The sequence below is a fragment of the Saimiri boliviensis genome, chromosome 8, assembly GCF_048565385.1.
Source record: "Saimiri boliviensis isolate mSaiBol1 chromosome 8, mSaiBol1.pri, whole genome shotgun sequence".
Lineage (NCBI taxonomy): Eukaryota > Metazoa > Chordata > Mammalia > Primates > Cebidae > Saimiri > Saimiri boliviensis.
Window position 1 is genome coordinate 68,586,637 of NC_133456.1, and position 13,932 is coordinate 68,600,568.

General features: G+C 47.7%; 1 protein-coding gene across 1 annotated transcript in view; it reads left to right on the forward strand.

The window, feature by feature from the left end:
* The window catches only part of USP13 (ubiquitin specific peptidase 13), a 123,985-nt gene that overhangs the window by 40,087 nt on the left and 69,966 nt on the right, over positions 1 to 13,932 (forward strand). Inside the window, exon 4 of the mRNA XM_039478645.2 lies at positions 8,096 to 8,217. Coding sequence (XP_039334579.2) covers positions 8,096 to 8,217 — 122 coding nt within the window. The remainder of the gene's footprint in view (positions 1 to 8,095; positions 8,218 to 13,932) is intronic.

Here is a 13,932-nt window from a genome sequence, read left to right on the forward strand (position 1 = left end):
ACCTCATGATCCACCCACCTCGGCCTCCCAAAGTGCTAGGATTACAGGCTTGAGCCACTGCGCCCGGCCCCCTCACATGAATTATTTGAAAAGTAAAGCCATAGAGGACTGCTGTGGAGTTGGGTTTCTTTCCTGGCTTGGTTCTCGGGTGCTCTGTGCGGGACCCAGGCTTACTGTCTCCCCTGCTTCTCAGCTCATGCTTTTCTGTATGATGCTTCTCTGCAGTTGGCTTTTCTGCCCTGGCCAGTCTTCCTTACTTCTCAACCTGCCTTTGGTCCACAGCCCAATTTAACCAACCAAACCCAAACCAGGCTAGCATGAAACCCAAAGCTGAAACTGCTGAATGCCTCCTGATGCTTTGCTTGTCAGGCATCCAGCTCTTTTCACTAATATAGATCATATGATTTTGTTTGAATTAAGTGGCATTAGCAGGATCTTCCTGAAAGCAGAAATAACTAAACATTTTGACTTACCGTTGTTAATTTTTATGTTTTCTTTGGTTGAATGAAGAAGTTAGCTGACCTTGGCCTTTAGCTTTTGTGTCTTCTTCCCAAAAGACCTTGAGGTCTCCCAAAGTGCTGGGATTACAGTTGTGAGCCACTGTGCCCAACTGATTGTGTTAACTTTAAACAAGATAGATGCTTATTTTGCTGTCATGTGGAGGGTGCTGGGAAACAGTGAGTGGGGTGACGTGGTGGCCTCATGTTCTCCAGAGACTGAGACTCTTCCCACATTCCTGCTTCCCCTTCATCCTGGCCCGTGATTTCCCACCTCAGGGTCACCTCATGGTCCAAAATGGCTACTGGAATGCCAGCCATCACATCCCGATTCTGGAAAGCATGAAAGAGGAAGGGGGAAAGGACAAAATTGTCTGATCTCCCAGCAGAGTCACCTTGCTTTTGTTGGCCTTCTCACAGAGCCCCAGTCATTTTACGCCTCTCTGTCAGAACTTGGTCATGCGGCCACCTCACTGCACAGGAGGCTGGAAAGCCCACCAGTTGCCTTTGCTGAGTAAAGTTTGGTGTCTCTTATTAGGAAGCCGGGGACAGCAGGTGTCGTGAGGCAGCTGGTAGCCTCCGCCACAGACTCCCTTCAAAGGGATGCCAGGGTGGGTTCGTCCTGGAGAGGAGGAGAACTCGGAGCTCTCTTGCAGTTTCTCTGTGATGTTATCACTAGGAGGTGCTATTTCACTGGTGCTGAAGTTGTGATGCTCCATCTTCTGCTTCACGGAACAGCTGTAGGTGGCCAATGCTTTATCTTGGATGGAGGTGTTTTATTCCCATTCATTTGATGACTGTGAATAAATAATTCCTTTTCCGTTGCCTCAACGGTGACATTGAAGCCACTGAATTATTTGGTTGCAACCTGCAATTGATTTTATAAGGGAAGCTGAGGCCACTGGCTGGTGCCACGTGGCTGCTGCGTGTCCTGAGTACCACCTTGCCCCTCAGTGGCAAAACACTCTTCCTCCAAATTACTTTGATGTTCATTCAAGTCAAGTGACCTCAGCATTAGCTTTTGCTGCCATTTTTTTTTAAACCAGCAACCACAATTATTGGTAATTGAAAAATCATTTAAATTTTATACTTTAAAAATATTTAGAATTAATTTTTTTTTTCAGTATGTACCTCATGGGTAAAGCCTAAAATTGAGAAGTTATAAACGGCTGTTTGGTGAAAATTAAGTTTTTTCCCCTCTCTTCCCCGTATCCTAGCCTCTCGGTTACTGACTCCAGAGACAAATTTTCTGTGGGTACCTCTTTGTGTATATAGTGTATTCTCCCAGTGACTGTCTATACACATATAGAGCTTTTAGATTCTTTTTCCTGTGGTCCCTAGGGACCCATTAACCCTCTGGCTCCTAAGCCGTGTTCTGAGGCCCCTGGAGTGCTACCGTGAGCTCACCAGGGCCCTGAGGCATATTTTAAGTCTCTGAGAGAGCCTAGTGATGCTCAGCCTTTGCATGAACTAAACACAATGTACTTTTACCAGTAGGTCACCCTGTATTCCTTCCGATAACTTCACATCTTTGTAAAGCTGGGTTTTTAAAGTGGTTTCTGTGGTAAAAGTCAAGCACACCGGGAAATCAGTGTGAAGTGGGAAATCAGGGTGGCCGCGGTGGATCCGACCCAGAGAGAAGCTGTGCGTCGGCCAGCAGGTGCACGTCCCGTCAGCGAAGAGCTGCGCGATTGTGGAATGAAAGGAAATCTTTTTCTTTCGACTTACATGTATTTTTTTTTTTTTGGCAAATGGTTAATTGGTTGTTAGAACATACATACTTAACCAAGCTTTTTGGATCTAACTACTAAATAAACAGAAGCATTAGGCATTTCTTTTGGCTTAGGGTTGCTATGAAAAAAATGCTGGGATGCTTAGGGGTCCTGCGAACTGGGGGAGTTCAGCCAGAAAGATAACTTGCGAAAATATGAATGCTGGTGAGTTTGGGGCATAGGCTGATACGGAAGAGACAGTAGAGAAGCGGGAGGTAACGGGGTTCTGGGTTCTCCAAGAAACACCCTACGGTTCACAACATGATTCTGGCCTAATTCCATATATATATTTTACAATAAAGCTAAAAATTTGCATAGATATGTAAATAACTGCTGATGTATTTAATTAAAAAATACCATATATGGGGCTGGGTGCTGTGGCTCACGCCTGTAATCCCAGCACTTTGGGAGGCCGAGGTGGGTGGATCACAAGGTCAGGAGATCCAGACCAGCCTGGCCAGCATGGTGAAACCCTGTCTCTACTAAAAATACAAAAAATTAGCTGGATGTGGCGGTGCGTGCCTATAGTCCCAGCTACGCTGGAAGCTGAGGCAGGAGAATCGCTTGAACCCAGGAGGCAGAGATCGCCATGGGCCAAGATGGTGCCACTGCACTCCAGCCTGGCGACAGAGCGAGACTGTCTCAAACAAACAAAAAACGTGTGTTTGATACATCATAAAAACCGGTGTGAAATATTGACATATTTATGGAGCCTGCCCCAGTTTTCACAAACAGGAGTAAGGAGTTCGGTTCTGTGTCTGAAGAGAAGAACCTCCAAGGATCCGCCACTTCACCTCAGAGAACTCAAATTCCGCTGCTTTTAGCTTAGATCGGGGGTTCAAACTTGCTGAGCAATGGACTGAAAACAGGAAATGTGTGCAGAGTTTCGCTAACGGGCCTGTTCAGAAGCTTCGTCTGCGCCTCTGATAACCAGAGGGTTCAAATAAACTTCATTTGCTCTTTCTTTCTGAAGTGGGAGACAGAACATGTCCTGTGCTGAAGAGGCTTTTCCCCTGTACCTTCTCCCGAAGGTAAAGAGTCGGTTAGATGACGCAGCCTCGGACAGACACGTGCCTCCAACAATGACAGTTAATAGATACGGTCAGGCTGAGAGAACGCGGACCTGGGAACCCGGCCCTGGCTTGTGCAGGGCCCGTGCATCCCCTCGCTGTCCTTCCTAGCTCGGGCGTCCTGGGGAAATTGGCAGTCCCGGCCACTTCTCAGATCCCGGGACCGCTGTCGAAGCAGAGTTGGGGAAGAATTTTTTTTTTGAGGTGGAGTCTCGCCCTGTCGCCAGGCTGGAGTGTGTGTAGTGTCACGATCTCGGCTCACTGCAACCTCCACCTCCTGGGTTCAAGTGATTATTCTGCCTCAGCCTTCCAAGTAGCTGGGACTACAGGTGTGCGCCACCACGCCCGGCTAATTTTTGTATTTTCAGTAGAGATGGGGTTTCACTATGCCGGCCCGGATGGTCTCGATCTCTTGACTTCCGATCCACCCGCCTCAGCCTCCCAATGTGCTGGGATTACAGGTATGAGTCATGGCGCCCGGACTTTTGTTTTTGGTATTATTATTATTTTTTAACTTGGAGAAAGCTCTCTTGGGCATTGCCATGTAAGAGCCAGATAGAAGGTAGCAGCTGGGGAGAAGATGGGTCTCCCTAGGGCAGGCGTCCCCAAACTATGGCCCGCAGGCCGCATGCGGCCCCCTGAGGCCATTTATCCGGCCCCCGCCGCACTTCAGGAGGGGGCACCTCTTTCATTGGTGGTCAGTGAGAGGAGCACAGTATGTGGCAGCTCTCCAACGGTCTGAGGGACGGTGAGCTGGCCCCCTGTGTAAAAAGTTTGGAGACACCTGCCCTAGGGCATGGTGACTCTGTAGGTTTTTCAACTAAATATTTTTGGGGTGACGAGACATGATTTCGAGACATCTGGAAATCTTGGCTTTATTAGGGCTGTGGTGTTGTATATGTTCAGGAGGAACCTAGATTTGTCTCCTAAATCAGAATGTAGGTTGCCTCTGGTGGACTTTTCCCTAATTTGGATTAAGTTTTTTGGGAAAGATCATGCCCCTCTTCCATTCCATTGAATTAAAAATAAAAGTACAGCTGGGTACGATGGCTCATGCTTGTAATCCCGGCACTTTGGGAGGCCAAGGCAGGCGGCTTACAAGGTTAGGAGTTCAAGACCAGCCTGGCCAACAGGGTGAAATCCTGTCTCTGCTAAAAATACAAAAATTAACTGGGCATGGTGGTGTGCATCTGTAATCCTAGCTGCTCCGGAGGCTGAGGCAGGAGAATCGCTTGAACCCGGGAGGCGGAGGTTGCAGTGAGCTGAGATGGAGCCACTGTACTCCAGCCTGGGCGACAGAGCGAGACTCCATCTCAAAAACATAAAATAAATAAAATAAAATAAAAGTAAACGTCAACTAAGTGTGAAGAAGCAAAACAGTCCGACTTTTTTGCACGGCAGCAGTTTGCGTCTTCTTAAACACACAGGAGTTGCTAGTTAAAATGCAGTGCGGCTCTCTTGGTCTTCCTGTTTTGCTGTTGTTTTTAGCATGTTGATGCTGTGGGCTTCCTGGAGTCCTATTCACAGACATTTACAGAGAGTGTGGCATGTGCCGGGCACAGTACAGGGGCTAGCGACGTGGCGGTTACACTCATTTCCTGCTCTCTGAGCGTACAGTCCAGAAGAAGTGGGAGGTCATACCCTCTGAATGCCCAGATTTCATAGAAGATCCCCACATGTGCCATGGTCTTGCACCCGAAGGGAAGGGAAAAGGGAAGGTGCTTTCGCTTGTGTTTGTTTCAGGAATAGGGAAGACGCGGCGAAGCGGGTGCTGATGGTGGCTGTTGTCTGTGGAGTCCCCTAGAACCTACCAGATCCTGCACTAGCCTTGAAACGTTATCTTGTTTAATACACTTTTAACAGTCTTGTGCGGTAGATAATATGTGTGTCTTACTCATGAGAAAAATGACCTTAGAAATACATTTTCTAGAGTTACATAACTAGCAAATGCCAGAGTAGGACTTTTTTTATTTTTTATTTTTAATTTTTTTTATTTTTATTTTTTGAGACAGAGTCTTGCTCTGTCGCCAGTTGCCAGTTTGGAGTGCAGTGGCACAATCTCAGCTCACTGCAACCTCCGCCTCCCGGGTTCAAGCAATTCTCCTGCCTCAGCCTCCTGAGTAGCTGGGACTGCAGGCATGCTCCACCACACCCAGCTAATTTTTGTATTTTTTTAGTAGAGACGGGGTTTCACCATGTTGGCCAGGCTGGTCTCGATCTCTTGATCTCATGATCTGCCTGCCTCAGCCTCCCAAAGTGCTGGGGTTACAGGTGTGAGCTACCGTGCCTGGCCAAGGATTTTTTTTTTTTTTTTTTTTTGTATTTCATTTATGCTGATTGAATTAGCTTTAAATGAGCATGTTTTTTGTGGAAAAGAGATAATATCTTATATGAGCTGAATCTGCATACAAACAATCACAAGATTTATGCTTTGGTTACTTAACATTGTTATATATACAATATTGTAATAAAGAAAGATTTGAGAATAAAGCTCATTCATTCATTATTTTCATTTGTTTAGGTTTCCCTCTCATTTTTGTCTATGAGCATAATACAAAGTCTTTACAGTGAAGATGAATTTTGTATTTTTAGCATTAACATAGCATAAACGTTTCTGTTTCTACATAGCCTAAAGGCTAAACTATGATTTAAATAATATTATATTGGGTTGAATACTATTTTTATTAAACATTTAGATTCCAACTTAAAATGTTATAGATATTGAAGCATTCACATTTTTATAACATATAGAATCTTTCTTTGAATTCTATCCTTGAAGGAAATGCCTTTAGTTACCGCCTAAACTCACAGAATCTTCTTTAAAATGACCTTTTGTCAAATGACCCTCTCTTCTGTAGCTCCCTAGCAGTGTTTAGTTTGGCTCTTTATTTTGGTATTTCTGACTTTTACTATTTAGAGTCTTCTATTAAAACATTTAGACCAGGTGTGGTGGTTCACACCTTTCATCCCAGCATTTTGAGATGCTGAGGTGGGAAGGGTCACTTGAGGTCAGGTATTTGAGGCCAGCCTGAGTCACATAGTGAGACCCTGTCTTTACAAAGAATAAAAAAATTAGCCAGGCCGGGCCGTCCTCGCCTCTCAGGAGGCTGAGATGGGAGGATAGCTGGAGCTTGGGAGTTTGATGCTGTAGTGAGCTATGATCACGCCACTGTGCTCAAGTCTGGGCAACAGAGTGAAAGCCTGCCTCCAAAAACAAAAAAAGGCTTAGACTTCATTTCAGCTGTATCTTATTTGTTCATTTCTTACTACAGACTGCCCTGCCTTTGGGAATTTAAGAGCAGAGCTGTACATAAACATATACTGGGTTTTTGATTGGAAACATACAAGTAATAACAGTCTGGACCCTTTGGTTCTCAGGTGGCTGCTTCAATAAATGAAATAACTTTGTCTGTAGAGCCCACATTTCTGTGTGTTCGTGTGCCTGTTTTTGTGTGCATGTGAGTGGAATATAACTCACTAGCTCTTTGTCACCATAGTTCCAAGCATAAATATACAAACATGATCTGGGATGCTGGCGTCCCTGTACAAGTGATGCTGAAATGTCTATATAAATATTGTGACAAGACAATTTCCTTGAGCCTTTATTTAACCTTTACCAGAGCCCAGCCGAGCAAAGAGGCGACAGCTTGATGGATAACAGGCTAGAGGAGCTCATCTTTCTTTTTGAGATGGAGTCTCGCTCTGTCGCCCAGGCTGGAGTGCAGTGGCTGCATCATGGCTCACTGCAACCTCCACCTCCTGGGTTCAAGCGATTCTCCTGCCTCAGGCTCCCAAGTAGCTGGGACTACAGGCGCACGCCACCACGCCTGGCTAATTTTTGTATCTTTAGTAGAGATAGGGTTTCACTGTATTGGCTAGGATGGTCTCCATCTCTTGACCTCATGTTCCACCCGCCTCGGTCTCCCAAGGTGTTGGAATTACAGGCGTAAGCCACCACACCTGACCAAGGAGCTCATCTTTCTTGCCGAGAATTCTCTGCAACCAAGGACAATCTGACCACTCACATTCTAGGGCTTCCCCCTCTGGTCTACTATGCAGTGACTCAACCCTCTGAGAGAGGGAGCGGGAGAGAGCAAGAGGGAGATTCTGTTTTTAAATTATAGCTGACATGTATCAACTACCTATTATATTGCCAGGTCTCTTGTTCTTGTTTATCTCCCGTATGAACTATGTGAGATATATACCATTATCTCCATGTAAGAAATGGGAAAATTAAGGCTTGGAGAGTTTGTGACTTGCCCAAAGTGACATTATGTTTTAGAGCCAGACTTGAACCTAAGTGCGCCAACTCTAAAACCATCCTTTCATATTATGATATTGAAAAAAAAAAAAAAAACCCAAAAAACAACCAACCATTCCAGCCTATTGTGAAATCAGGAGCCGAGTACCTGACAGTGGAATTACCAATCCTTTCCTTTTTAGGAATTTCTAAGACATTTTCCTTCTGAGAAATTCTTTGAGTATCTTGCACATTGGTCTATTTTAAGTGCAAAGCTTTATGAAATGGCTCAGTCTTCTCCATGCATCAGTCGCTGATACGTGAGTGTTCACGACTCAGGAAAGCTGGACGGGCGTGCTGTTGCCGGTTTGGGACGATGGCCCGCCCTGTCAGAGGAGCAGGCTGTAGATGTCACCCCCTTGGACCGCCTCGCCCCGACCTTGAGTGCTGCTTCCCCAGAGCAGTGCGGATGCTGCTTTCCTCACTTCTTGTTCTCTGTTTTTGTTTTCTCCCCAGATCTAGATACTGATGACGATTTAAATAGCGACGATTATGAATACGAAGATGAAGCCAAACTTGTTATATTCCCAGATCACTATGAAATAGCACTACCAAATATTGAGGAGTTGCCAGCCCTGGTCAGTGAGTGTGCGCGGCGGCTAGCTAGATGCGCGTGGCTGTCAGGTGTGTGTGTGCATGTGCGTGTGTGCGCGTGTACGTGTGTGTGCGTGTGTGTCAGGTATGTGCGTGTGTCAGGCGTGTGCATGCGTGTGTGCAGGGGTACGCGTGTGCGTGCGCGTGCCAGGTGTGTTAGGTGTGTGCGTGTGTGTCGTGTGTGTGTGTCAGGGATGTGTGTGCGTGTGTGCATGTGCATGTGTCGGGTGTGTGTGTCAGGTGTGTGCGTGTGTGCATGTGCATGTGCGTGTGTGCGTGTCAGGTGTTTGTCAGGTGTGTGCGTGTGTGTGCATGTGTCGGGTGTGTGCGCGTGTGCATGTGTGCACATGTGTCAGGTGTGTGTGTCAGGTGTGTGCGTGTGTGTTCATGTGCGTGTGTCAGGGGTGTGTGTGCGTGTGTACAGGGGCGGTTGCAGGGGCAGGGCGGGGACAGCAGCTGGACTGACAAGCGTGAGAATGGGCATGAACGCGGGCACACCTCTCCTCTCCTCTCCGCGGACGGGGTCCTGCAGGCTCACGTGTCAGTAGCGCTGGCCCGCACGTGCACACACCTCGTCTCTTTTTTTTGGGACGGACTTTCGCTCATATTGCCCAGGCTGGAGTGCAATGGCGCCATCTCGGCTCACCGCGACCTCCGCCTCCCGAGCAGCTGGGATTACAGGTGCACACCACCATGCCCGGCTAGTTTTTGTGTTTTTAGTGGAGACGGGGTTTCTTCATGTCGGTCAGGCTGGCATCGAACTCCTGACCTCAGGTGATCCACCCGCCTCCACCTCCCGAAGTGTGGGGATGACGGGCGTGAGCCGCCTGGCCGGTCACCTCTTCCGCTCTGTGGCGGGTCCTGCAGCCTCACGTTCCAGCAGCGCTGGGCCTTCTGCTCTCTTACCTGGCGCGGTGCGGGCCTCGGGGCTCGTTAGGCTGGCCCCAGGCTGGGCTGGCTTCCTGCCTCCCGAGTCACTGTCCGTTCCTTAGGTTTCCAAACTGTCCCCCCGGAGCCGCAGGGACGGCTTTCCCACCGGGGGATGACAGCCTTTTTATCCTGTTTATTACGTGGCCCTTCCACGCAGCGTGCCCACTGCGGAAACGCGGCAGCGCGGTGACAGAGGGGCCAGGCGTTGGCCAGGCGCAGGTGCGCGGGGGGCCCTGGGGGCGCGCGGCCTGCTGTTGCGTTTCCCGCCCCGTGGGGACGAAGGCAGCTTTCTAGGCGTCAGAGGCTTCCAGCGGCGAGGTCCCTCCTCCTCTTCGCTTCTCTTTTCTTCCTGATCCCGTTTCGTGGAGGGACCTTGATTTTCTCAACGCGAAGCCGGAGCTGCTGGCGGTGAGACGGTCCCTCGGGTTGTCGCACCCGGGGCCCTGAGGACCCGCCCTCGCCTGCCTGTGCCGCTCGCCCTCTTCCCTTTTTGTTCCCGTCTCCCGCTTCTCTTCCTCTTGTTCCACTCTGCACACCTTGGCTTCCCGGGGCCTGGCCACAGATGGCAGCGGGTCAGGGTGGGCTGGCTTTAGACCCCCCTGCCCGTTCTTCCCGGAACCAAAGCCAGCTCGTGGGGTCCCAGGGTCCTCGGGAGCTGGCCACACTCTCTCTGCTGCCATCGGCCCGCGTGGCCTACCGAGAGGGGACGTTCGCGCTCGGGGTTTCCTTGTCATTAGGGACTAAGGTTTCCACCATTCATTCTCTTTTGCCCCAGTCCACCTTACCTCTGAGACTATAGAAATGAGAATTTTGTGTCTATTTTTTATGGTTCCTCTTCCTTTAGTTCTAAGTGTGCAGCGTGCAGTGAGGCACGCGGAATTAAATTACCTTTGCTTCCTCCCATTCCATGTTGACTCCTGTGGCCATCACCAAGGACAAAATATGTTAGTGGACAAAATGGCCTCACCTCATCCCGTTACCTGAAATTATATACTAATGCTTATATTTCTGTAATACTGAGAGTTCTTACTACCCTGTTTAATATAACTCTTATTTCTGCTGTCAGAAGACACATATTGTGAATCAACGTTATGATAAATTATTTTCCTTACAGTCCCTCATGAATAAGACTTTATGTTAAAAAAAAGTTAATTAAAAAACCTTTATTATTGTTGTACTTGGAATATAATTTGAAATGTGAATACTCTTATTTAAAATAGATGTGCTGTAGAAATCTGAATTCAGCAAGATATATAATCATTTTTAATATAGAGTCTTTTAGTATTAAGAAATACTTGAAGAATGAGAAAAGAAGGGAGGATTGTTTGGAAGATGAGGGTGGGGGGATTACAGGCAGAGCCTGGGCTTACCTCCTGGTAACAGATGGGTTTACCTACCTAGAAGTTACTATATTTTCTTTTCATGCTTTTGCCACATTTTTGGCGATGACAATTGTCTTTTTAAACTTTTAAATGACAAAAAGTATTGAGCTCAAAGCATCTCACCAGTTGATTCTTCCTTCATCTCCTGAGCATCTTAGCATGGAAGAACTTCAGAGAGTTACTCTGTAGGTCCCACCAGAATGTTAAGCCGCCCCTGTTGATGCCAGGTTCACAGAGTCAGAGCACTGTGAGCTCGGCAGGGAACTTGGAGCCGGAAATCCAATGCCTTCGTTCTTGACACCAGCAATTGGAGTAGTGGTTTGCTTGTGAATGTTTAACAGTGGGCTCCGGAGGGGGCAAACGCCCTGTTTTGCAGTGTCGGCTGATTCCATGGTGTAAATACTCTCACCATGGCTGATTTCAGGCTGTCAATGAATTCAGTGTTGGAAAGAGATTGGTAGTAGCATGCCGTTACACGGAATTTCCAGCATGCAGCTGACGTGCATGTAAAGAAAGCCTCCAGAGTGCATAGACCACAAGAAGATACAGTAAAACAACTAGGAAGTGAAGAATTTTTGATTCCATGTCACCTTTTCAAAAACATTTTATGTAGTTGTAAGTGTGTATGATTTAATGTTTTATAATGGCTGTGTTTAGCAACCACCTTGCCAACTTTCCTAAAATTTAAAACTGGCCTCTTATGAGCCAGTTTGAGCTCGTTCCAGTGCAGAACTGAAATGGAGTCTTCTGAAGGCTTGGGATGGAGCCCGGGCTAGTACCAAGGTCTTTTCACTTCACTTCAGATAACATACCCGGGAAAATTAATTCGCAGTGTGATTATGGGATGATGGCTCCTGACCTTCAGCTGTCACCCATGAAAAGGGCCTTTAAGTGATTCTGGATGATATTCTAAAAACACTGGGTCAGTGTTTTATAGGCACAGAAGACTAAGGCTGTTTTGTTTGTTGCCAGCCAGAAAGAATTTCAAAGACAAAGGAGAAGTATTCTGTCTGAGTCTTGTTCAGAGTCAGAGTGCACTCAGAGAAGATCTAGGAGGGGCGGAGACCGTCCTAAGGAGGACACACGGGATTCAGGTAGTTGGTGAAACAAGCAAGGGGGCTATGACAGGTCAGACTGAAAGACGAGGAGGCTACACACGGCCTCTTTACCGTGGCCTTCCGTCCTCTGTGCCCACAGCAGCCAGAGTGGTCTGCTGTGAAAGTCAGGTCCTGCCCTTCTCCACTCCAAACTCTCACCACTGCTGACCGCCGATCCTGGGCTCCTCACAGTCAGGAATGAGGAAGAAGTCCTGGCCAGAAGTGCTGAGGTGGCATGTCCCAAACCCATAAAGCCTGGAAGCGGCTTGTGGTGACCTCAGCTCTCTTTTCTGTGGGCACTTGTGAAGGTGATGGGAGATGAGTTTTCATAATGGAAAGAAAAAGCAAATTATGCAACAGCCTTTGTGACGGGAGATACATGGGAGGATCACCTTTGAAAGGCTTAACTGTATCCTGATCTCTCACGGATTACAAGCTTGTTGAGGCCAGGGACCCCCTTCTTGTTCCTGGCTGAGGAGCTGTGTCATCCATCAGCAGCGGTCAGTATAACCTTGGAGAGTTTTACGCTGGGGAAGGATAGGATGTAGTTTTCACAGCAGATCACCCTGGCTGCTGTGCAGAGCGGAGGGGCAGGGCAGAGGAAAGGCCGCTGTGAAGAGGCTGTCGTGTGGCTGTGGGGGAACCATGAGGGTGGCCAGGACCAGGAGGGCTGGGGTGGACTGGACACATGGCTCCTGGGACTCGCCCTGGGCGAGGTGGGCTGACATGGTTGCTGAGGGCACTTCCTTCACTGCTCCTCGTTTCTTCCTTCGTTCTAGGGTCAGATGCCAGGACCTAGACATGGGGAAGTACTACTCAGGGGAAAATGGTCAGCTCATTGTGCAGGATGTCAGTGATATAGATGACATATTTTGTTATTTTTTTGTTAGCAATTTAGTGGCTTTTATTATATTCAGAGTTGGGCATCATCAGCATTATCTAATTTTAGAATGTTTCTCTTGCCTCACCAAAAACCCCACAGCCCACTGTCCTCCAGCGCCTCCTCCAAGCCGAGCCTGCGGCACGGAGCAATCTACTTTCTATCTCTGCGGACTGCGTAGTCTGGGCATTTCACGTAAATGGCACTGTGTAATATGCTGCTGTTTGCCACTGGCTTTTTCACTTAGAAGATCTTTTCAAGGTTTATCTATATTGTAGCACGTATCAATATTTCATTCCTTTTTACTGCCAAATAACATTCCATTGTATGTACAACATTTTATCTTACATTCTATTTGTTATATCCGTAGACTTTTGGGTTGTTTCCATTATTTTTATTTTTTGTTAAAAAGTTTTTTTTGAGACAGGGTTTCTCTCTCATTGCCCAGGTTGGAGTGCAATGGTGCATTCTCAGCCCGCTGCAGCCTCTGCCTCCCAGGCTCAAGCCATCCTTCTGCTTCAGCCTCTCGAGTAGCTGGCACTACAGATGGATGCCAGCAGGCCCAGCTAATTTTTGTATTTTTAGTAGAGCCGGAGTTTCACCATGTTAGCCAGGCTGGTCTCGAACTCGTGACCTCAAGTGATTCACCTGCCTCGGCCTCCCTCAGTGCTGGAATTTCAGGCATGAGCCACTGTGCCCGGCTCCAGTTGTTGACTGTTATAAATAATGCTATTGTGAACAGTGTGTACAAGTTTTTGCGTGGTCACATATCTTCATTTCTCTTGGGTGCAGGCCGATGGTAGAATTACTGGGTCATGCAGTAACTGTTTAACTATTTGATGAACTTCCAAACTTTTCCAAGGCAGTTTGCCTTGCAACCAGAATATACGTTTTTAAAAGACAGCTGGAAATGGCTTACAGCATTAAGCCAAAAGCAAATTGGGTAACAGGCATTTGGCCAGGATCAGTCGGGCAGGGCGAAGGCAGAGAGTCTGTTCCCTCCTCCCCTACGGTCAGTTGGTGCCGCGCAGGACATCACAGATTTGCTCGTGATGGGGACCTGTCTGGCACAGAGACACCCAGGCGTGTTCCCGTCCAGGGTCACATTTGCACCAGATTAAGAAGTGAAGCCAGGCTGCTTCCATGCCACCCGAGTGCCCATGACCACACGCCGTTGTGTGATAAGTTGAGATGCTGGATAGCTGTGTGTTCGTTTGCTGTGAGGGAGACATACCACCTGGGCACGTCCTGGGCATTCCTGTGTCTGATTCCACCCTTGCAAGTTGCTCACCTCCGACTTTTCACCCTGCTTGCTAAGTGGCAGGAATTGTTAAATCTGACCTCTAAGCTTGGGCTTAGAAAATGAATCTCGTTTCTTGCTGTCTGTGTCATTGTCAATAGTTCAGGGAC